The sequence below is a fragment of the Cebus imitator genome, unplaced genomic scaffold (genome assembly GCF_001604975.1).
Source record: "Cebus imitator isolate Cc_AM_T3 unplaced genomic scaffold, Cebus_imitator-1.0 Scaffold90, whole genome shotgun sequence".
NCBI lineage: Eukaryota > Metazoa > Chordata > Mammalia > Primates > Cebidae > Cebus > Cebus imitator.
Window position 1 is genome coordinate 5,977,795 of NW_016107405.1, and position 22,866 is coordinate 6,000,660.

The following is a 22,866-nucleotide window of genomic DNA, read 5'->3' on the forward strand; positions in this document are numbered from 1 at the left end:
CAAAAAAAAAAAAAAAGATCAAATATGATAAACTAAAATAGATTTACAAATTTAACAACAAAATGCAACTATAAGAGACGGACTTAATGACTGAAATATGCAAAGATGCTCAGGATGGAAAGAGCAGTTCCTTAGTAATCGTGTCATTGTACATTTCAGAAATCTCCATCATGTCCCAAAACTCAGGTCATGCAGCATTCTCACATGCACCAACATGTTCTCTCTCATCCAGAGGGCGCAGAATTATACCCTAATTACAGAAAAGTACAAGCTTTTGGTATGATAATAAGGAGGACACATTAAAAATCAATGATGTTCTTCTACATTATCATACTTGCCATTCAATAGGATCTTAGAAGTCTTCAAGGATTTACTTCTGTTTATAATTACCTGTGCTCAATTGCAAAGGAACAGCAAATGAATGATTAAACATAGATTAACAATTTCTTTCTAGCTTCAACTTCTGTGCAGCTTTTGAAATTTACAATTGATTACAGGTGTGTAGAAATGATCTCAGAGTTCGTAGCAATTAAAGTAAAATAAAGAATCCATAAATGACAATTTTCAGCTCTAGGAAAATGCTTAGTTTCGTTAATGTTGCCTTTGGGGCAGAGACATGGTGAGAGCTAAGGTCAGGAGTCAGACAGAAAATGTCATATATCCTATTAGCTTTACTTTCTCTGTTCCTAAAGTGGGGGTACTACCACTGATCTCAAAAAATTTTATAAAGATAAGAAATAATGCCTATGAAATGCCTGACATATAACCAAAACCTAACAACATTAAGCCCCATTCCATCTCCAGCCCCTGCTCAAATTCTAGCTTGTTGTAAGCAGCAGTTAACCTTAGGATTCCTGCAAAGCATGCGCCAAATGGAATTACCCTTTTCTTGATTTTGGTTTGGTTACTGCCCACCATCATGGAACAGATGGAGGTAGTTATAGAAAAGAAATTGTTTTAGTTTAAAATGATAAAAACCACCCTCTTCCTTTTTCTTTTTCACTTTTGGTTTACTTTTAAATGGTTGTGATTGGAGGTGGTTGCAAACAATTATTTATGCAAAGTTGAAAATTATGCCACACAAAATTTAAAAATTTATTTAATAAAGAATTAGCTGCACACTGCAGAATATTGGCACACTGCTTTAGACCCCTGTTTCCTCTTATAATCAAAACATGTAATTAATCATAAATGTGGCAAAAGAAATTTCTGCAAAAACCCATGACTTGTAGCTTAGCCACCAAGTGTCAGGATGAGGTGGCTAAAATGTAATCAGAATGCCTCAGAGGAACACCTTGTATTTTCAGAACACATGGAATTCTAAAAAAGAACTGTTAATTGGACTGACAGTCCCCATAATTGTGATCATCTTCAAAGTGTACAAAAATATATTCCCGGTTTCATCTTATTTGTAACCTTGATTGTATCCTGTGCCAGAACAGATCAAATGGTATGTGGGATTGAGCTGGGGAAAGCTTCATCTTTAATTTGTTCTCCTTACAGATATCTTGATAACTCATTAATAATAATCAGCAGGCAAATGCTACACAGATACTTCAGTTGCTTATTAAACGGTCCAGAAATGGTGATCATAAACATTTTGCTTTCATGACCTCATCACCTTCATTTTCTAATATATGCAAAAGCAATGTTTTGCATGGTATTCGTCTATTTTTTGTTTGTTATTAATGGGAAATGTTCATCAGAGAAGAAATTTACCATAAGAATCAAAGTTTCTCATTTCAGTGTTTGTCCTACTGGAACAAATACAATGCTATTTAAAAATCATCAGCTACTTGTTCTTTCTGCAAACTGATTTGCTTGCAGAAAAAACACAAAATCTGGTCAACACCCTTCTTCCTTTCTCTAGCATGGCACAAAAGCGTTATCTCAACAGACAGGAAAGGAAACTAAAATTAATTTATGTTTTCATAAATTTAGCTCTGCTCAGCAAATTCATTCATTAATTATAATGAACAGCACAAAAAGGGTATGTTTTGGTCAATCAAATGCCTGCATTCACAGGAGAATTTTGAAATACAAGAGACTGCATGTTTTACTTAGCTGAAACCAATAAAAAAAAAAAAAGATTGTTATTCTTTTATCAGGATTTAGCAGATGTGTCATATGAGGAAAACATTCACAATACTCTGTAGCATAATCTGTAGCTGTTTTTAAAACTAGAGTGGAACCATTATTCTACTTAAAGTGATTGCCATTGTTCTATGTCAACATTCTAGCACTGAGCCATACAACTATAAAGGCTTTTTAGTTTGGAAAATAAGGCATTTAATTTCTGCATAAGAAACTGTAATTCAATTTTAAATAGTAAAATATGTAATATATTTTGAAACGGTCCTGAAATTTGTTAAATTTGTTAAAATGGGCATTTTCAGATTATTTTAGCTTGGAGGGAAGTATCCCTTGCAAGAAAAATCACTTTATCATAATGCAATGTATATGAATAGAGTTTTTACATTTATTTTAGCAAAAATAGAATTTTTTTTTTAATACAGAGTCTTAAAAAAAAAGTGTCTTGCTCTGTCACCCAGGCTGGAGTACAATGGCTTGATCTTGGCTCACTGCAATCTCTGCCTCCCAAGTTCAGGCAATTTTGCTGCCTCGGCCTCTCAAGTAGCTGGGATTACAGGTGTGTGCCACCATACCTAATTTTTATACTTTCAGTACAGAGGGGTTTCACTATGTTGGCCAGACTGTTTCAAACTCCAGACCTCAAGAGATCTGCCTGCCTCAGCCTCTCAAAGTGCTGGGATTGCAGGCGTGAGCCACAGCATCCAGCCTGAGATACATCATATAATCACTGGCAAAGTAAATCTGCCTGTCCCAAGGCAATAGCTCACTGTTGCGGTGGGCTCAGTTCTATAGAGAGGATGGGGGTCAACCAGCTGTCGCCTCAGGTGGACTATTTGCATTAATAGCCATAAACAGAGGGACTTCTTCCCAAATTTGCAGCCTGCCACCATGCCTGGCTAATTTTTGTATTTTTAGTAGAGATGGAGTTTCACCACATTGGCCAGGCTGGTCTCAAACTCCTGACCTCAAGTGATCTGCCCACCTCAACCTCCCAAAGTGTTGGGATTATAGGCGTGAGCCATCACACCTGGCCAATTTCAGCAAAAACAGTTTTAAGAATAGTTCTTCCTTGACCAGTATTACCTCCTTAAAGCAGCATTTCCCAACGGGCGGCAATTGGATTCCCCACTGGAGAGACCTTCTTGTCACAACTGAAGAGTTGCTACTGGCATCTAGTGGGTAGAGACCAAGGATGCTGCTAAATATCCTACCAGGTACAGGACGGCTCCCCCCAAACAGCAAAAAATAACTAGTCCCAAATATCAACAGTGCTCAGGCTGAGAAAACCTGCTGTAAAGCAAAATTACTGAAAAAGTTTAAATTTTTTTTTTTTGAATTTTGAACCCAATGAACAGGTCAAGCTTTTGAAAAGGAAGATCATTCTAGGTAAACTCAACATACTGAATCACAGGCTGAGAAAAGTAAAACTTAGGCCTAAATGACACTACACAGAACAATTTTAAATACAAACAGTCAAGAAATAGAATTTTCTAAATACATACAATTTTGGCATAACATATCTTCACTTATATGCACTTCAAACTTTATTTTTATGCCTGCTACATAGTAGGTACTCACCAAATACTTATTGAGGAAGGAAGGAGGGAAATTTCTATCTTCCTATATCTTAGCCCAGGATATTTTGAAAAATAATATTGAAATCAGGATAGGACCCCTCCCTCTTGGACTTCAGCAGGTTGCTAATGTTCTCCAAAGTCCTTCCTTCTTCCATAGTACTGCAGTGTAGCCAGCCAGCCAGCCAGGGCCATTTTCCAGGCTCCTATGCAACTAGGAAAAGTTGCATGTCTATGAAAGGTCTCACGGATACACCTGTGTGCACTCTGCAGAAGAAAGCCCAGGCTTAGAGGAAGTGCTTGCCCTTCATTTCCCTTCTTTCCCCCTTACCATGTATTGGGATGGGGAACAGGCATTGATATTGTTTCAAGTATGCTGATGAAGCTAACTCCCTAAGAGTAGCAGTAAAACAAAAATAACCTGGGTTGTTGAATGACCGCTTGGCATGGAGCTGCCTCTCCAGCTGGGATTACTCACCTCCAGATTGTTACGTAAGAGAAATGAACTTATTTAATCTGTTGCATGTTGAGTCTCTTCGTTACAGCCACTTGCACAAAGCAATTCTAGAACTGATAATCCCCTATGTTACTGGGGTTATAAGTGCATTCTATCTGAAGAAATGTTAAACTGGCTAAATTTTAAAAATTTCAAAGCAAGTAATATTTGAAAGTCTAGATTATATACTCTATATATGAAGGTTAGGAGGAAGAATTGCCATGGATTTAATATGGTCAATCTCATTTACCCAATCTAAAGGAAAAAGACACAGAAGAAATCTGAAGATAACTGCCAAATAAATTCATTGTTTAAATGATATAATATTTATGTAAACTCATGCTAATGATAGCAGGCTGGGCCCTGTAAAATGTAGATTTAATCATGTAATTTTGACTTTTAAAATTTTGTAATTACTGCGTCTTCATCATCTTGACTGTGTCTCTCTTTGACTAAGATACCAAAAAAAAAAAAAGAAGAAAAAAAAAAAAAAAAAAAAAAAAAAAAAAGCTAGAAGACTCCAAAAAGCAAACAATTAACCTTGAATCACTAATTTCTGGATAAATTGTATACTCAGATTTTGAATAGCCAATGAAATTTAATTCAAAAGCTTCTGTGCCTATTCTGGTGTTCAGAAAATGCAGCTACTTCTCTTTGGGCACATTCCTTATTAAACTACAAAGTATTTTCCTCTGGACTTTATTCGAATATATACATTTATTCAAAGATTTACTCCTACTCTATGTGAATATGGAGGAATTGTTGAAAAGCTAAATACTTCGCATGGGAATCAATTAAAATATATTTCAGTTAAGCAGCTTTATGCAATTCAGATTTTTTCAATATTGCTCTTTTTAAAATTAAATGGCCAGGCACTATGACTCACGCCTGTAATCCCAGCACTTTGGGAGGCTGAGGCAAGGGGATCACCTGAGGTCAGGAGTTCAAGACCAGCCTGGCCAACTTGGTGAAACTCCAACCCTACCAAAAATATAAAAATTAGCCGGGTGTGGTGGTGCATGCCTATAATGCCAGCTACTTCAGAGGCTGAGGCAGGAGAATCACTTGAAACTGGGAGGTGGAGGTTGCAGTGAGCCAAGACCGTGCCACTGCACTCCAGCCTGGGTGACAGAGCAAGACTCCGTCTCAAAAATAAATAAATAAATAAATAAATAGAAATTAATGTCTTCCATATTATCATGGACTTTCTATACTGGGAAGTATCTACACCTTAAATATATGAAAATAGCAAAGGTACCACGATATAAATTGCAATCTCCTAACATCCTACCCATCCCAAACTACATTCCTGGATTGTTTTGAAAAGTCCATCGCCATTAATCCAATGATAGCAATTTCTAATAACTTGAAATCAAAGCATCAATACAGCATGATTTAAAAAGTAAAATAGCTTCATCTGAAATATATGTTTAAAGATTCTAAAACTCTAAAGAATTTGAAGGTCTCACAACAAAATCATTTCTAAATTTAATAAAGTTCAGTGTACAAATTAGATATCTTTATAATTTATAAAGTTCAAAACTATTTACTATTTTAGTGGAATATTAATTTTGGCTGAAAAAACACAAGATGCACTTCCTTCCCAGTTGAATAGCAGCACACTGATTATCCATTGAGGAGATTTTGATTCTTGATTTAGGAATAAATTGATCTCATAATGTAAAACAAAATTAAAATGACAGTTTCAAAACCTTTCTCCTTCCCAATTTCTTTCTGGGGCATTAGTCGCTCAGTTACATTTTACCACTATAGGAAAAGGCAAACAGATGACACACTTGGAGCAATGAATGTCCCAGGGAACACTCAATCAGTAAATCACCACAGTGAGTCTATGATGGCTACCACATGTATGTGAAAATGATATTACCTACTGTAAAAAACATAATCATCTAAATAAAGGAATCACAATTGTCAATTTTAAACCAAGAAGCTTTAAGAATCTCCATATACACCGAGTTCCATACGGGAGGCTGTGTGAAAATGAACTGGAAGCTGCAAGGTGTGGTGGCTCACGCCTGTATTATCAGCATTTCGGGAGGCCAACGTGGGTGGATCACAATGTCAAGAGTTCAAGATCAGCCTGGCCAACATGGTAAAACCTCGTCTCTACTAAAAATACAAAAATTAGCTGGGTGTGGTGGTGTGCACCTGTAATCCCAGCTACTTAGTAGGCTGAGGCAGAAGAATCACCTGAAGCCGGGAGGCAGACATTGCAGTGAGCCAAGATCATACCACTGTACTCCAGTCTTGGCAACAGAGAAAGAAAAAAAAAAAGAAAGAAAGAAAAAGAAAATGAACTGGAAGCTCTTATGCATGCCATTATCTGTGACCTTAGATAAGTCAGAAGTCTCCAGGCTTTTTTGTTTGTTTGATTTTTTTTCTATAAACAAAGGAGACTGGTCTTGGCCAATGGTTCTCCACAGGAGCAGTACCTTAGGATCTGTTTTAGAAACAGACAAGAGCATTTTTGGTTTTCACAGTGATTGGCACTTAGGGAGGCAGGGCAAAGATGTGGTTCCTTGCCACACATCCAGGAACTGTGCCGTGTTCCCTATCACTTTCAAATGTCTCTCTGTTCATTCCTTTCATTGGAACCCCTGTATGACCAGTCTAGAGAGTAACTCTTTTTTACTTATTAAACAAGTCATTTTAAAGTTTTAACAAACTGAATTTTCTAGAGATTCAACTCCTGTGCACATGCATACTTGTTTGGAACTCTAGTAAGAGTCATTCACCATTTCAGAAAAATCAATTCACTCTCCACAAATCTGCTGACTCAAAGTAAACAACATTAGCAGGATGGGATCAGGATTCTTTTGCAACTATTGTATTCATGTCAATACCATGAATAGGTTCAAACAGCCACGTGTTTTATCACATCTGACAGTACAGTCATGTCTGAGCATTTATATATTGAGTACATCATATTTTAAACATTTTCCTGTTATCTTTGTATTGGTTTTGTAATTTTTAACAGAACCTACTAATACATGGAATTGTCCATAAATTTCATTGCAGGATAGTAAAAAGGTAATAAAATATTTTATGAAAAGGAGACACTACATCTGACAGGATGCAAAAGGCTGACCTATAATATGATCTAAGGCTCCTTGTAATTCTAACATTCTTGACTCTATGAAAAAATGTTCATTTGGCAAGTGCTGATTATTAGCAAGCCTTTACCTCTACTCTTACATTTCAAAGTACTGCAATTAAGTTAAAAAGCGACATACATGTTGTTGCTAAGGTGATACATAAAAACACAGACTTCACTAAATGTTCAAACATTGATGTGAGCAGGGGGGAGTTTCGTAGTTCTGATGTCTTTCACAGCTTAACATAGAAGGACAAAAAAATACCTAAGGCACAGCTGGAGCCCTTCAGTCTGGCCACAAGAGGTTACACTACTGGCCTCAGCAGCTGACTGTGCCCTTGTTCTGTCCTTGGGCTAAGGGTCACATATGTTAGTTATATGCTGCCTCAGCATTTCTCCCAAAAAGTTTATTCAGAAAAATATACATTTGCAAGCAATACAGATGTTCTAAATGTGAAACAGGAGGAACACAACCAAACTGCAAATGTCTACTTAGCAGAACTTCAATTTCATTCAAAATACAACACCTTCAACTCAATATTGGCTCACCGACAGTGTAACTATACTCCCACTTTTCTGTGGCAATTTGTTCCTGCAATCAAATTGAGGGCTAATCATCACATCTACTATGCCAACTTCTGGTTTATGAAAATACATTGAAGACATGACTTCAGGAACTATCTGTTCTTCTCACACAACCGGGTTCTCCCCATATCCACCTTCTCCATTATTATGTCTGACCATCAAGCACTACCACCTCCCTCCTCTACCATGTAAGCTCCTGTCACAGGCAACACTTTGTTAACATTCCACAGATTTTCATATGTACATTAAAATAAACTTCCTAAGACAAGGTTCGAGGAAATAATTCCCTGATGAAATAAGAAAAACCCATGCTTAATAAATATATCCTTCTTGGCCAAACGACCAAGAGCCAAAAAATAACTAATCACAAACAAAGGATTAAATAGAAAAGAGAGGGGAAAAAAAAAAAAACAAGCACCAAATTATGTTTGATCTACACACCAAAACAAATGCAAGATCCAGAATATTCCATTGAAAAACTGCACCAAGAAAGTCTAATTGCCATTGTTTTTTCAAAAAGAAAATTTCATCGAGACACTTAAGTCACATATTCTTTGTAAGCTATTACAGAAATATTTCAAAATTACTGGAAGATCAGAAAAATTAACACTATTTGAAAGTAGGGATATACAAACATTAACTTTTTAACTCATAGTTTCTAAAAAATGATTATAATTTTTACAGGGAAAAAACATCCACTACCAGCAATATTTTTTATAAATCTCAACTTTTCCTAACTGCCCTCACACACATGTAGGATCCCAAATTACCAATTTTCTGAAAACACATTTCTAACCAATTAAACATGTGAAACATGAAAGGATTTTTGAACGAGTATAGCTGACTTCTCAAGTTTCCCGTATTGAACAGTTTACTTCCAGCACCTCAACCACCATCTGACTTCAGTGTTTGTTTGGGCTTATAATATGGGTTAGAGTTTGGGGTGAAGAACACATTTTGACCTGATGTAACATTTTAAATCTATTTAATTCAAACACTAAGAGAAAGAGTGTTTGCCAATGGCTCTTTGAAAAAAGCAAATGACCCAGCACGGAGAGCTGGTCCTGTGTTGTTCTTACCCGCAGGGCCTCGATGACGAGGTCTCTGGCCTCCAGCTCCCCTTCCATCACGCTGAGGAGCATCCGCAGCTCGGATTTACTGAGAGTATCCACATCAAACTCTTTTTTCTGTAACACACAAAAAATAAGCCAATGAAAAATCTTTTCCTAAGGAAGACACACACATTCTAAGGGTATGCATTGGATCATTTTTATTCCAGTGGCTCAGCAGATCCAAGAGGAAAGGGGTACTATCTGCAGTAGACAATCTATGCCTTGACCTTCTAGGAGGAGAGGTAAAAATGATAATGCCAATCTCTCCACTCTCCCCTCCAAAGAGCTACAGTTCCCCAGTCTGCCTGCACACCCAGATTCAAAATCTCTCCAAATTTACACAGCACAAACTTAAAGTCCCTGGAGTCTGGAGCAAAATAGCTCTGGTATATCTTAGGAGAGTGGGGGAGTTTCAAGGGTAGCAAAGAAAGCATGGATGTATTCCTAGAAGGCCCCCAACATAAAGACTCCCGGGAGGTTATTACAAATTCCAGAACATCCAATAATAATAGGTCATGTTTATATACTCTGCAGCAGAGGCCACCAGCTGGTAGCCAAATCTGGCCCACAGATGTGTGTTACTTGGGCCACAAAGTGGGTTTGCTGTCGTTGCTGTTTTTTTTTTTTTTTTTTTTTTTTCCAACATTAAAAAAATCTGAAGATGTCACCAAAAAATCCAGATCCCTGGCTTGTCTTCAAATGTCAGATGACTAGGTAGCCCCAGATTCACATTTCCTCAGGGTGATAATCCACAGAGCCAGGAAGTAGCTGCCCCTCAAGAAGGAACACATTCCTCATGTTGCCAACCCTCCCCCACCAACACATACACATACACATACATACACACACACACACACACACAAATACACACACACAGTACAGGCACACACACTTTTAAGAAGCCAGGACTGCCATCCATATGTGGTCATCTGGGCTGCCATAGTCAGGTGAGTTTGGAATCTCTGCTATTTGGTTATCAAAGTGTCTTCTTATGAATGCCTCTATAGCTTCTTGGCAGGCCTGGGAGGAAGCTGAGGCTGGAGTAAGTGAGCCTTCCAGGGACCCAGCTACAACATGAAGTCAGCACCAGGGTCCTAGGTACGGTGGCTGGGGAGGGGAGGTGGTTATAATTTCTTACACAAGGTTCTCCCAGCCCTTGTCTTCTCTTGCACATTTCTTCCCTGAGCGACTGCAGCCAACCTCTCAAGGCTTTAAATCCCATTGATATACCACTGACTCTTGATTCTTTTGTCTTCTGCTCCAATCTCCTTTCTCATAGCAGCTTTTACAAGTAGGTCCTCTGGCATTCGTTTTAGAGATAAAGCTAAGAGATCATCATTGGTGAGTTCACAGTCAGCCTGGGTGAGTCCAAAGCCTGTGCTCCTTCCACCAGGCATACTCTGTTCCTCCCTACTCTAGACAGACTCATTTGACAAGCCCAGTCACCATCATAATGAAGGGGAACGCAACATTCATTCCCAAATCTCTCTGTACACTTGCCCTCAGAAGCCATTGCCAAAATGTGCCAGAACATTACTTCACACTTGCCTAGCACCCAATGACTTCCAAAGTATTCTCAAAGAATCAACTCTAATTTACACCATACTGTCATCTCCATTTTTAAAATTGAAACTCAGAAAAGTCAGCTAAGGTATCCAGATTGTGCAACCAGTAAATAGTAAAACCAGGATATATGACCAAATGCCATGACTTATCTTCACACTTTACCAGCATGGCATCAACATTCTAGAAGAAGCTCTTTGAGATTAGATAAAAAAGTTATCATTCTATCAATCAGCCAACATGAACACAGACTATTTCTGTGAAGACACAAAAGTATACATAGCGAAGACAATAAATTACTTCAAAGGCTTTCAAACAGGCACGACCAGAATGGTCACATTGAAGTTTCAAAAGAAGCTTCTAGAAAGAGATATGATGGTACGAAGGGGAAAGAGACCAGAGCTAGGGTGTTCTCTCAGGAAAGATGTTTAAAAAGACTCTCTCTTAAAATTATTTCTTTTTGCATATACACTAGACAGAGAAGTTATTTGGGAAGGCAAAGACTCAGGATAAAGAGAAAAGGAAAACCTACAGCAAGCATAAATCATGTATAGTTCCAGGGATGCCTGCTACAAAGACTTCTTAGAGATGCTCCCTATGAATAGTAAAATCCAATATAATACCAGGTCTCAATTTCTGCTCCCACTACACAGTAGTGTCCCTAAAGTCTTATAAACCAATTGTTCTCAAACTGTGGCATGCATAAGAATCACCTGAAGATCTTGTGAAAAAACAGGCTGCAGGGCTCCACCCCTGGAAATTGTAATTCAGTGAGTCTGAGGCGCAGCTGTGAATCTGCCCTTCTAAAAAGCTCTTGGTGACGCTATTGGTCCAAAGATTACACTCTGAGGAACATTTCTATAACTTATGTCTTTCTCTGTTTTCTCATCTGTATAATGGAAATCCTAACATCTACCCTGCATTCTTCTGAGGATTAAACAAGAACATATCAATGAAGTAAGTGGCAAATGAAGGCAGGCGATTGTTATTATTAACCCAGATGTTTCATGTAGAGAGGAGTGGGGTATTGGCCAGGAGCCTATTTCTTTGAAGATCTACCAGCCCAAGTCCAATAAACTCAGTTTATTGACTATGATGAAAGACAGCCTCTTTTATCCTGGTTTTTCCCACTGAGATGGGAGAGTAAGCTGCAATTCTTGTGTGCTTTAGAGGGTAATGTTTTATTAATGATGCTGCTCGTTGCTGTAAAGATTTTAATTAATTGTATATTTTATCATCCTGTTTCTCCAAAGCTTTATAAGCAAAGTGCTCCATTTTCAAAACTAATAAATTACGAAAGACATTGCCAAGATCCTGATTCATATTAGAAGCAGGAGAGCTGCCCTGCTTCCATCAGCAGCAGCAACACATGTGACCTACAGCCCAAACTTCTGTTTTTCTATGCATTACCATCAATAAAGAGGGAAATTCATTAAAATAAAAAAATAGTGGTACAAAGGTCCTTGCCAAACCATAGATTATGTCACACAGAATGTTAAAAAATAAATCTGTCTCCCATCACAATGTATGATGTACGGTTTGAAACATACACTGCTTGTCTCTCTTCTATGTCTCCACCCCTATTTCTCCACTAAAACTACTAATTTCTGGCCTTTCATGGTATAAATATTATAATTATTTCAAATTTTCAACACCTTTCATTTCCATTCTATTCTGGCAAAACAGGGTTTAAAAAAAAAGCATGAAAAGATGCTGAAGATCTTAAGACTCCAAGTATTTCATAAATAAATACTAAGCACTTTGGTATTTTTAGAAAAATAAGCCAAGAAGCAAAACTTCTACAAAAAAAAACTATATATACATATATGTATGTATATAAGAAGTGGCATTAATCTTAGGTGCATATGGTACAAAAGTACTTAGATGTAGAAAAAAATCATTAGAGTTTCTTGGTTTAGGAGCCAAAGGAATTGTCCTTGATAAACTAATTTTCAAATTGGATATAAGACAGAACAGATCAAAATGCCATTCACACAAAAAATTAAAGTCTCTATCAAGGCATTCATGAAAACATGACCCCCAAATCCTCAATACCCTCCAAAAAAACCACAGCAGACACGTTCACAGACTAAGATTCACTATTGAAGTTGCTTTTCCCCATTAAAAAAGAAAAATCCAGCTCTTAATTTTTAGTGATGAAAAGAAACTAAAAACAAAATAAAACAAAAGAAAACCAGACCTGCTAGATTTCAGGCCACACTTCTGCCTGTTACATTTGTCAGGAAAAGTATTCCAGAAAAATTGCTTAACATCTAGTTTTAAAAATCTGGCACGGCAGCTTCAACTAATCCAGAATCTGTTCATCAAATACAAAGTATGTCTTGTTTGGGATACAAGTCGTATATATTAATTTACTGTATGTTAATCTATTGTATATTATAAATTATAGCTTATTTTAAAATTAATTATATAGTTATATATCATTTATACAAATATATGATATACATTATGTATAAATGAGGAGAAATAATCCCAAACTCAACTGTTCAACACAGTAGTTTTGAACAGCTCTGAATTACATGGGGCAATCATGGGGGGGGCATTCTTCTAGATTTTTTCTCATTCAGGCTGAGAGAGAAAGAAAGAGGCAGAACAAATAAAATAGACCCTGGCTGAATCAAGTCATCTTAAATTTCCAGAACTGAACACAGGCCAATACCAAATTTTCCCCTCCCCCAGTTCCCCAAATCTAAAATACTAGGTTTATGTGGGGAATTCAATAGACACAGCTAAATATTAATAGAAAAGTCTTGCCCATATCCTTTAAGAATTAGTGGAGGCAGCACATTGATCAGTTATCAAAATGCCTTCAGGAGACATAATGAGCCACAGATGCCCCTCAGATCCTTCCTCAAACACATCCGTCCTATCAGGTTTGCTGGGGGATATGTGGTGAGCAAACACAAACTCGGGCGCATTCTCTGGCTCTTCCCACCAAGACCAGGAGCCTCTCTTCCAGTTTAAACTCCAGCAGGTTGTGCCGATTTTCCATCAGTAAGTTTTACACAGGAGAAAGCAAGCAGACTGGAAGGCTGGGTGATGAGAGATGTGGCTAGGGAACAATCAGCAAAATAGGGCAAATCATTTCATCTGATGAATCTCAGAGTTTCCATCAGTAAAATAAGGATGCTAGACCAAGTGATCTCTTAAATCTCCTCCAGCCCCTAAATGTCCTGATTTCATGTAACATCAGGGTAACTGGATTACTGGACTGAGGAAATTTATTTAGGTCATTTCCTGAGCCTAAAAGCCTTTGTGAGGTACTTGAGGAAAACTGTTTTGCCTCTTTGCTCAGAAGTTACAGAAATGTATTTTCCTCCTAGTTTAATAGTACATGCTAATAATTAACAATGCATTTAGAAATTTCTATGTAAGCAAGATTTATGCTTTGGGAATGAAAATGGGCTATAAAGAAGGAGAAGCAATGAAATCATCTTGTAAGTTCCCAATCACAATGCGAAGCCTGTATCACTGACATGCAAAAAATTAAATCCACCTCTCTGGGTACATAAGAACATGGACTATATTAAGAATTTTGCTAATTATAAGGGTTTTCATAAAGAAAAGTACAGGCTTCTCAAGATCTCAAACTATTTTCAAATCTCTGAAGCTACTTCTTACCTCGAGATTATCTTCTTGATTTCTCTCTCTACAAGGAGGAAATAATTTTTGTGATGAGGTTGCATACCTCTGATGATGCTCTTCCTAATCCTCCATTCTCCTCTGATTCATCTGAGTCCTAACTTTCTTTAGCACACAGCTCAAACGTCACCTTTGAATGCCTTTCCAGAAATCTCTTGTTCTCTCCAGTCTTAAAATCTCCACTTGGCAGTTAATCATGTCCAGCCTTGTGCATTTCCTCATATTAAACTTATTAAATCTATTAACTCTATTTTCTCACCCCTACTAGATCTGTCAGGACAGTAACAATATTACTTCTTCAGCTGATTTTATCCAATGTGTTACCCCTGCCCCCACCCCACCATACACACCTTTGGTATAAAATGTCTACTGCACACAGTATGAAAACAGAAATGTGCAAAGGATGTCTCAGGTACAACCATCTTACTAAGATACAATGTTTCAGCCTACTCTAGAGGCAACTAGGTAACTGTACGAGATCATTCAGTGTTTCAAAAATATTTAATTAGCCTAAACTAGGGAAGCAGTTTGATGTTCGCCTTTAAAACAACATATAGTACGGAGAAGATGGGGTCTACTTGGTGTCAGCTCTCCAAGGCCATGTACCTCAGCTCAAATCAACCACACTGTCTGGGGTCTTTCATGCAAGACAAGAAACTCAGTGTACTGAAAGGAGGTAATACTGACAAGGAAACTGTCAGGAAGGAAACCTGGTACTGAGTGTAATTAATTTTAACTAAGAGAAAGCTGAAAAGAATGGCAGAAAAGTGGCTCAGTCAGGGGTGACAGCCTCTAATAATCAGGCCCAACTACCACCCTTTTCCTCCTTTCAGATCTCCCCACAGTCTCTATTTCCTCCTTAGAAAAAAAACGACAACATCTCAAATAAAACTAGCATCTATTTTCACCCTAACTCAGCTTTTCAATGTTACATCAGCCCAGCACCGGACATGGATCAGCTCCACAGGCAAGCAGACATTCAGATGTAATAACTAACTTCTAAGAAGCTTACAATGCATTAAAGAATATCGTCTGATTATCTGTAGGTGGCAAATGTCTGCATGCTGACTTTCAAATGAAGAGGCTGGGCCAAATGAAGAGGCAGGCCTTTGGAACCATCTTGTCTTTTCAATGAAATATAATGTCAAAACCAAATCTTTGCTAACAAGTATCGACTCCACATATCAATGTTAACTAGATTACACTACATTTCTATGACCTATTAAACGGATCCCCAACCTATTAGTTGGTTACTAATAATTTATTTAAATAGAGTATCTCCCCCCTCTAAAATCAGAATTTCTGTATGGAAGGCATCATGCCATACACAGCATTAATAATATGATCTCATTATTTATGTAAGTTATTATCTTTCACTATCATTGCTATCATCATCCTCTCTCGTACCTGTTCTCTGATTCTTTACCTAACTACCAAGAAAAAAGACAAATCTCTTTACCATGTTATATAAGCTTTGCAAAGGAGCACCAAGAGAGAATAACGTAATGCAACGTGTTCAAATAAAGTCTCCTTGTAACGCAATACTCAGACGGGCTTGGGTGGCAAAGTAAACGGAGTTGGGGGATACTACTCCAGTCCTACATTTCTGTGCAATTACAGACTATTCTAAAGCCTTGCCTAATCTCCTTTTTCCTGCCCAATCTTTCCTTTTATTCCTGCCCAATCTTTCCTTTTGTTCCCTTTTCCTGTTTCCAAACTTCACATTTCTCTTAAACCCCTATCAATCATCCTCTCTTCCACATCCCAATGGGTGATGTGGCCTTGACTCTATTATTGGAAGGATGCAGGCTGGCACAGGTGCAGCCTCAATCATCATTTTGAAAAGAGAGAATCTAAAGAGAAAACTAATAGTGTTGGAAATTAAACTTTTTAAAACCCCCTATGAAGAATCTAAGAAGTTATTGAGAAAAGCAGCTTGGAAAGGGGCAGTATTAAGATGAAAAATTTTAAAACTAAGAATTAGAGTCATCTTTTTGGATCAACATCTGTAATATCTATAATGTTAATTATTACAAGTCACAGGCCAACAGTTTCACTATAAGCTAGCTGGTAACACACACAGTGAATTTTCTAATTAGCCAATCAACATTAAGTTTTATGACACAACTTCTTGGTGAGCTTCCTTTCATTTTCTTCATTTAGTAAATATTTGGGGAACACTTACCATGTGCCTGGCATTGTGCTAGCACCTTTGCCTTCTTTAACAAACTTCACACCACTCTCTCCCAGCCACAGCCTTGCTGTCTACATGATCAATAGCAGCTATTTGCAAATCTAAGTACCAAGGCTGTGAAATATTTTCTCACCTCATAAAGTTATGTGAAACACACCAGGATAGAACCAACTGGCAATCTAGCCGAGGCATGGGTTCAATCACTGAGAGGACAAATGTTCTCCAAACAAAATTGCTCCTATGAGAAATACAGTAACAACAACAGCAACAGTAATAATGAAGTCCAAAAACTGGTGCAAACAGAAACGTACGGCCCGTTATTTAAGAAGAAAAAAAAACAAAAAGTGAAAAGCAGGACACTGAAAACAGTTACATTCTCATCTTTGGAAAAATATTCCAGTCAGTTTTCTCAACTTCCAAGCTATTTTTCTGAACCACATAGCTAAGACCAGAATGGAAACCTCCATGCTCATCACTGAAAGCCCTTCACGTCTGTCTCCCGAGACTATGGCCACATTTGCACACTCCTTCCTGCAGTGCCAGTCCAGATCATCCTTAAATCTCAAGGCCTACCTCAAATGCCATCCTTCTATGGAAGTTTCTAGCTCCATCCACTGGGGATCCTCTCTATGACTGCTGCACTCCAAACTTCTAATGCAAAATCACATGTGCCTCTCATGACATCATCATCTCTGATTTGATTCCTTGGTGTATGTCACTTTCTATCACTGGGATGTATTACTTCAGGGCAGCAAAGATGATACTCATGATGCCTGCATCTCTGTAAATGTTCAGTAACATGTGTTAAATCTACGTAATTTCCTATTTAAAACATTAAGCTGCAAAACTTTCAACATTCTATAGCTGCCATATATCTATAATTTAGTTTTTTTTAAAAAAAAAAAACATAGTGAAATTGGCTACGAAAGTTCTTTTCTGTGCATTTACATTCAACACTGTCACCTGGAAAACAAAAATTTCAAGGTGCCAGCTGTTAATCTGTTTAACATCACTGTTGTGCATTTTAAATCACTGTCCAAGTTTTTGTCACTGTCACCATGACAACAAATTTTATACCTACTTCTTGCATATTAGCTGCTCCAGAAAAGCCCAGAATGGCAAGAATGTTGGTTGGCTTCCCAAACAGAACTCTAAAAAGATCTCCATTTTCCTTTCACTCCAAAAATTATTTGGTGACAATAAAAAGTATGAAGATTTCTGTTTTCCATACTGCCTTATCCATTAGGAGTTATTTTCAGAGTAGAAACAGCAATATGGCCTATAAAAGTCATCACGTTTGGCTAAAGCACTGAAAATAACCCAGGTTTCCCGGCATGGTTCACGGCAAAGACTATTAATACAATCCTACTAAATAATGTAACTGTTACCCAGCTTTAAACTTGGTATGCTTTTAGGATTTAAACAGCTAAGAATGAGGATCACAAACTAAATTTAAAACATTCCACTAAAAATGATATTAAACTGAAAACTATAAATTAAGCTTGTTTCTAAGCAACAATCTAAATAGTCAAAGCTTAGTGAAAACACTGACTTTCAAAAATAGCCTACTGCTTCAGAGCTTCCATTGGCTCCTTACTGCCAAATGTATACATAAAAATGCACAATACGTAAACCGATTTGAAATTCAATAAATCTCCAAAATGCAAAGTGAATTGTTCACTAAAATAAAAATTAAGTTCTCGGTTAACGAGAACCCAACGTGCATTAAAACGCCTTGGATTTTAAGGAGCAATTGTGATGACACATATCAATCCTCTACACTAGCTTTCTTTTCATTTAAAAATCAATTACAAGTCAAGTGCCTGACATGAGAGAACCATGCCTTATTACGTCAAAACTGTTTGGGGAAGTAAAATAAAATGCCCAATTTACTACATAAGAAGCCATCACCGAAACTTTACTAAAATGTCAGAAGCTATTACTATTTCTTTTTAACTGCTAGATGAAGAATCCTTACTGCATCTCGCAACCCTAAAGGATTCTATGGAAATAGCAAAGAAGGTTCCCTTTCGAAGATTTTCCATGGTTCTGCCCATTAACAAGGGTGAAATGATCAAATCCCCAAATATCAGCAGTGAAAATCAGACTTGAAAATTTTAAACGGCAGAGAGGAAACACTGACCTTGTTAACACAGAAATCTTCCTGGCGCCCAAGGTTTTGTTTACGATCTAACTAAACAAAACTATATATCAGCTCTACAGACCATCAATCAGATGTTTGTGTTTGGGTTAATTGTCAGGTAATTAAAATATTGAGGGTAATAGAAAGAAACCCATTCTAAGTAGATTAAGTAAATAAATTTAACCTGGGGAACAAGAAACACAGACACACACCCCTACACACACTCCTACACACACCCACCCCCCCGCACACACACACCTGCACACACACCCCTACACAGGCACCCCTACACACACACACCCCGCACCCTCTTTTTCCTCTTTCTTCTTCCCACCTTTTGGGGATGAAGGCACCAAATCATTTCCACTTCTCAGAGAGCCTTGTCTTAATAGCTAGTTTCCTTACAGTGCCCCACAGAGGGGAACTGATTCACGTTAAGTGGGCAGGTTTCGTTGGAAATCTTAAAGCTCTGATTTTCAATGCAAAGAATGGAAACTCAGTTTTCCCAAAAGTTCAAATCAAAACTTGCCAGTTTTACAAGTGGAAATCAGCAGTCCTCCTCCCCCTCTCTGTTTCTCCCTCCACTCCCAGGCTCAGCTCCTCTCACCCCAAGTACCTTCCTCCACATCTCTCCTCTTCCCTCTCCAGAAAGCCCTACCTCCAGAGGGTGGGAGGAAGTTAAAGCGGCCCTGGCTGTTTATGCCTGGCCCTGCCCTCTCCCGCTTCTGCACAGACTCTGCTCAGGTCTTGAGAGGAAAGGAGGGGGCGTCCACGCCCCGCTCGCTCCAACCCACCCCGATCCTTCGGCAGGAGCAGCTAGATCGGGCCAAGAGTGGGAGGCGCTCACAGATCTGCCTTTCTCTGCAGATCCTTGCAGCTCCTGCGAGGCGGCTTCCTAAACACTGAGAACGTTTTCCACCCGGGAAATGTGGGTCCAGCCCTCCCCCAAGGTAGAGGCTGGAAACCACCAGTGAGTATCTCCCCGAGATATTCAGGGGGTGAAAGTGAGGACCTGTTATAAATGGTAGCGCATTGAGTTTCTAGACCCCAGAGAAGGAGAACAATGTCTTGAAACCAGGTGCAGAACCTCCACCTCGCCCGGGCATCGCCTCCGGAAGAACCAACCCCTCCACCACACTCCACCACCACCAAGTGATGGGGCAGCAGGCTGCTAGGACCTAAAGCGCTGGCCTCAGCGGCAGCAGCGCCCACAGCTGGACACGGGGCCTCTCCCAAAGGGCCTCCCGAAGGCACAGGAACAGATGCACACAATGGGCATCCCCACACCTGCTGGGCGATGGCCCGCCTCCCCCTCGAAGCTCTCCCAGGTCCGCTGAGATACCAGGCAACCCCAGGACACGCGCTCGCAACCACGCGCGCAGCGGGAGGTGAACAATGGGGGGTCAAAATCGCCAGGAAACACGTCCCAGCCTTCACCCCCGGCCAGAATCCACCGCAGCGGGAGGGGAGTGGGCGAAGGGGTCGCGCGGGACGCACGCAGGAGGCTGGGAGAACCGGGCGACCTGGGGCCGCTCTCCGTGGGGCACGGAAGGGGCAGGACGGAGCTCCAGCCCGGGTGGCCGCTCCGCTCCCACCGGCCTCCACCGGGCGGGCACCCCGAGGAAGGGGCACCTGAGGGTCCCGGGCTTACAGAACGCCCCGGAGGTGCGGAACCGGGTCCAGTTGGGGCCCCGGCGCCGCCCCCGGCCCGCGTCTACACTCGCCCCGCACCCGCCCCGGGAACTCGGTTACCGCCGCCTCCGCCGCTGCCCCGGCCGCGTCCTCTGGGGCCCGGGACAAGTCGGGCTCGCAGCTCGCGTCGTCCGTCGCCATCTTCCTGCTCTAGCGGATCTGAATGCGAGCTCGGAGCCGCGGCTCCGGACTCAGCCCTCTCCGCGCGGGCGGCGCTTAACCCGCTGCTGTCCGGCACGCGGGCGCCGGGAGCCGGGAGCCGCCGCGCTCCCTCCGCCTCTCGCCGCCGCCCTCGCCGCTTAACCCGCTGCGCGCCGGAGCGCCCCGCCTCGGTCCCGCCCCGCGCCCCGCGCCGGGCTGCGCCAGCCGCGGGCTCGTGGAGGTGCGAGAAATGGGCGCACGACCTGACTGCGCTGCAGCCCTGCGCGCGGGCTGGGGATCAAAGACCGGAGAAGAGGTGAAAGGAGAAAGCGCCCGAGAAGCGATGCGTGCCGCAGAACTCCCACCAAGCCAGAGAAATTCTTGCACAGACCGGATTAAATGTCAGTCCTCCTGAACCTGAATTCTCTGAAAGATCAGGGAAAATCCTACACTTCAGCTCCCTCTATCCCTCCCCGAGGAATCACACAAGGCACCCATTTCTTCTTAAATTGCTTTCTTAAATTTCACCGCCTCCAGGGTGTTTTTACCCTCCCAATATATTTGTATATACACCTGGCTCTGATTTACTTACTCTATCTTGCCTCTAGTCCTTCTCCAAAAACAGTCCTCAGATGAAAACGATGTGTCTGTTCTGTTTTCTTTTAGTGCGTGGCACCGGCCCCTCAGCTCCTAACTTTGTAATCTTTTCAGGGAACTTGTAGCGGGCTGTCTTATGTTCTTTGACCCCTCAAGTCTGAGGTCTCTTCTGAAGGACTAAACAAGAAGTGTTAAATGTCATAGCTTTAAAAGCTAAATGTTATGCCCTCTACTTTTGAGAGAATTTAAAAAAATTATTCCCTACGTGTGAGGACACGTGTACTTATGCACTAAAAAACAAAAGCCATCTTTGTAAACGTAAATTTTATGGGAATTATCCGTCTCAGAAGATTTTTCATGAGATGCGTGAATTAGGCCCAAACACTCAATCTTCCCTTCCCACATCTAACTCGCTTCCTACCCTTTGCTGCCAATTTCCAGAATGTGAAAATCTATCACCTTACCAAGACCATATGGTACAGCCCTTCCCAAATCACCAGATCCCTAAAAATGTGTTGAATGCATAAAATCAAATTGAGACATTCAAGCTTTGTCTTAAAGAAGTAAAATCAAACCACAACCAAATCCTGCACTTGAAATTCTGGAAGATGAATGACTGAAATGTTCAGTCCAAGAGTTACAGATCAAAGCTTTTTTAATTTTTTTTTTAATTTTTAATGGCAGGTCTTATTGAAAGATTTTGACACTTTAATTGCTCCACTTTCCAAATTGGATCCAAATATGACACAAACCAAGGCAGAGAAAAATTTTTCTACAAAGACAGTGAAAGGGATTGAGTAATAAATTGTGAAAAGTTCCCTCCCAGAAGAAAGGTGAAGAAAGAACTTTACCTAGAACTCTGGGGCTAAAGGTCAGAAGATTAGAAATCCTCTCCAGGTTATCCTGTGAGTAGAGGTATTTATTTATTTATTTATATTGGCTCTGTTACTCCCTCTCTTATCCCTTTAATATCCATCCCTGTTCATTATACCACTTTTCTTTATTAAGTATACTCCCTAAAACTGCTCAATATTAGAATTACTAAATTCCTTTAGGATGAAAGAAAAGCATTGGACAGTAAAAGTTAGATGTCAAGCTGATAGTAAAAATTTAAAGTCCAAGAGCATTCCTTGTTCTTTTCAAAATGCATTGTTACACATTGCAAGACAATCAATTTTCTTCATTCTGGTGTTGAATACTCCCCAAGGAATTAACTGACACACTTCTGGAAAAAAAAATTAAAAAGAATAAGATAATAAATTTTACTCATGGTTAAGAGCTAGAAATATGAAATGACAATATCTCTGAGAAGCAAATCCCTTTTATACATGCAACCCAATTAAAAAAAAATCATTAGGTAAAAATAGCTTGTATTCACCTAAATACAATTAAAGCAGGATCATGCCACATGGAAATCCGTCCCTGTTCCCCACACCACCTCCATCATTTTTTGTGAAATGGAAAGAAAACAAACAGACAAAAATCACAGGACACCACATTCTCTAACCACCAAAATCCAGGACCTTGGAAGGAGAATTGACAGCATTCTGTTTCCACTTTAAAACTGGCACTGTTGAAGGTTGGCTGAGGATCTCACCTACTGCACAGAGGTGGCACACTAGGAGTTAACTTCCTCACCAGTAGCCTGGCTTGGGGCTGCTTCTCCACCAGGAAGACACATGCTGGTTTAAATTCTCTCCTGAGAATAAGCCTCTGTTACTATTGCAAATTAACTCTTTCTCAGACTTTCTTTGCACAAAGGTATGCTCTATTACAGTCAAAGCAAATAGATCTGAAAGGGTAGTGACTGGATGGTTCCAGAAATTAAATCTTTTGAAGCCTCATTAAACAGCTAAATAATAATGATAATAATAATAATTTAAAAAGACATCCTAGG

At 39.7% G+C, this 22,866-nt stretch overlaps 1 protein-coding gene across 6 annotated transcripts in view; it reads right to left on the minus strand.

Annotated features, from left to right (window-relative positions):
- CTTNBP2 (cortactin binding protein 2) overlaps positions 1 to 20,485 on the minus strand; it is a 161,132-nt gene extending 140,647 nt beyond the window's left edge. For 3 of the 6 annotated variants that reach the window (XR_001827145.2, XR_005201339.1, XM_037740809.1), the window contains exons 1-2: positions 20,292 to 20,485; positions 8,944 to 9,051 (exon numbers count right to left, since the gene is read on the minus strand). Coding sequence is in view for 3 of the 6 variants with exons in the window: in XM_037740809.1 (XP_037596737.1) it covers positions 8,944 to 9,051; positions 20,292 to 20,372 (189 nt within the window). In the remaining 3 variants the exon portion in view is untranslated. Of the gene's footprint in view, positions 1 to 8,943; positions 9,052 to 18,873; positions 19,188 to 20,291 lie in introns of those variants that run through there. The other 3 variants (XM_017535078.2, XM_037740810.1, XM_017535079.2) reach the window with 3 other exon arrangements.
- Positions 20,486 to 22,866: the final 2,381 nt, after the last annotated feature.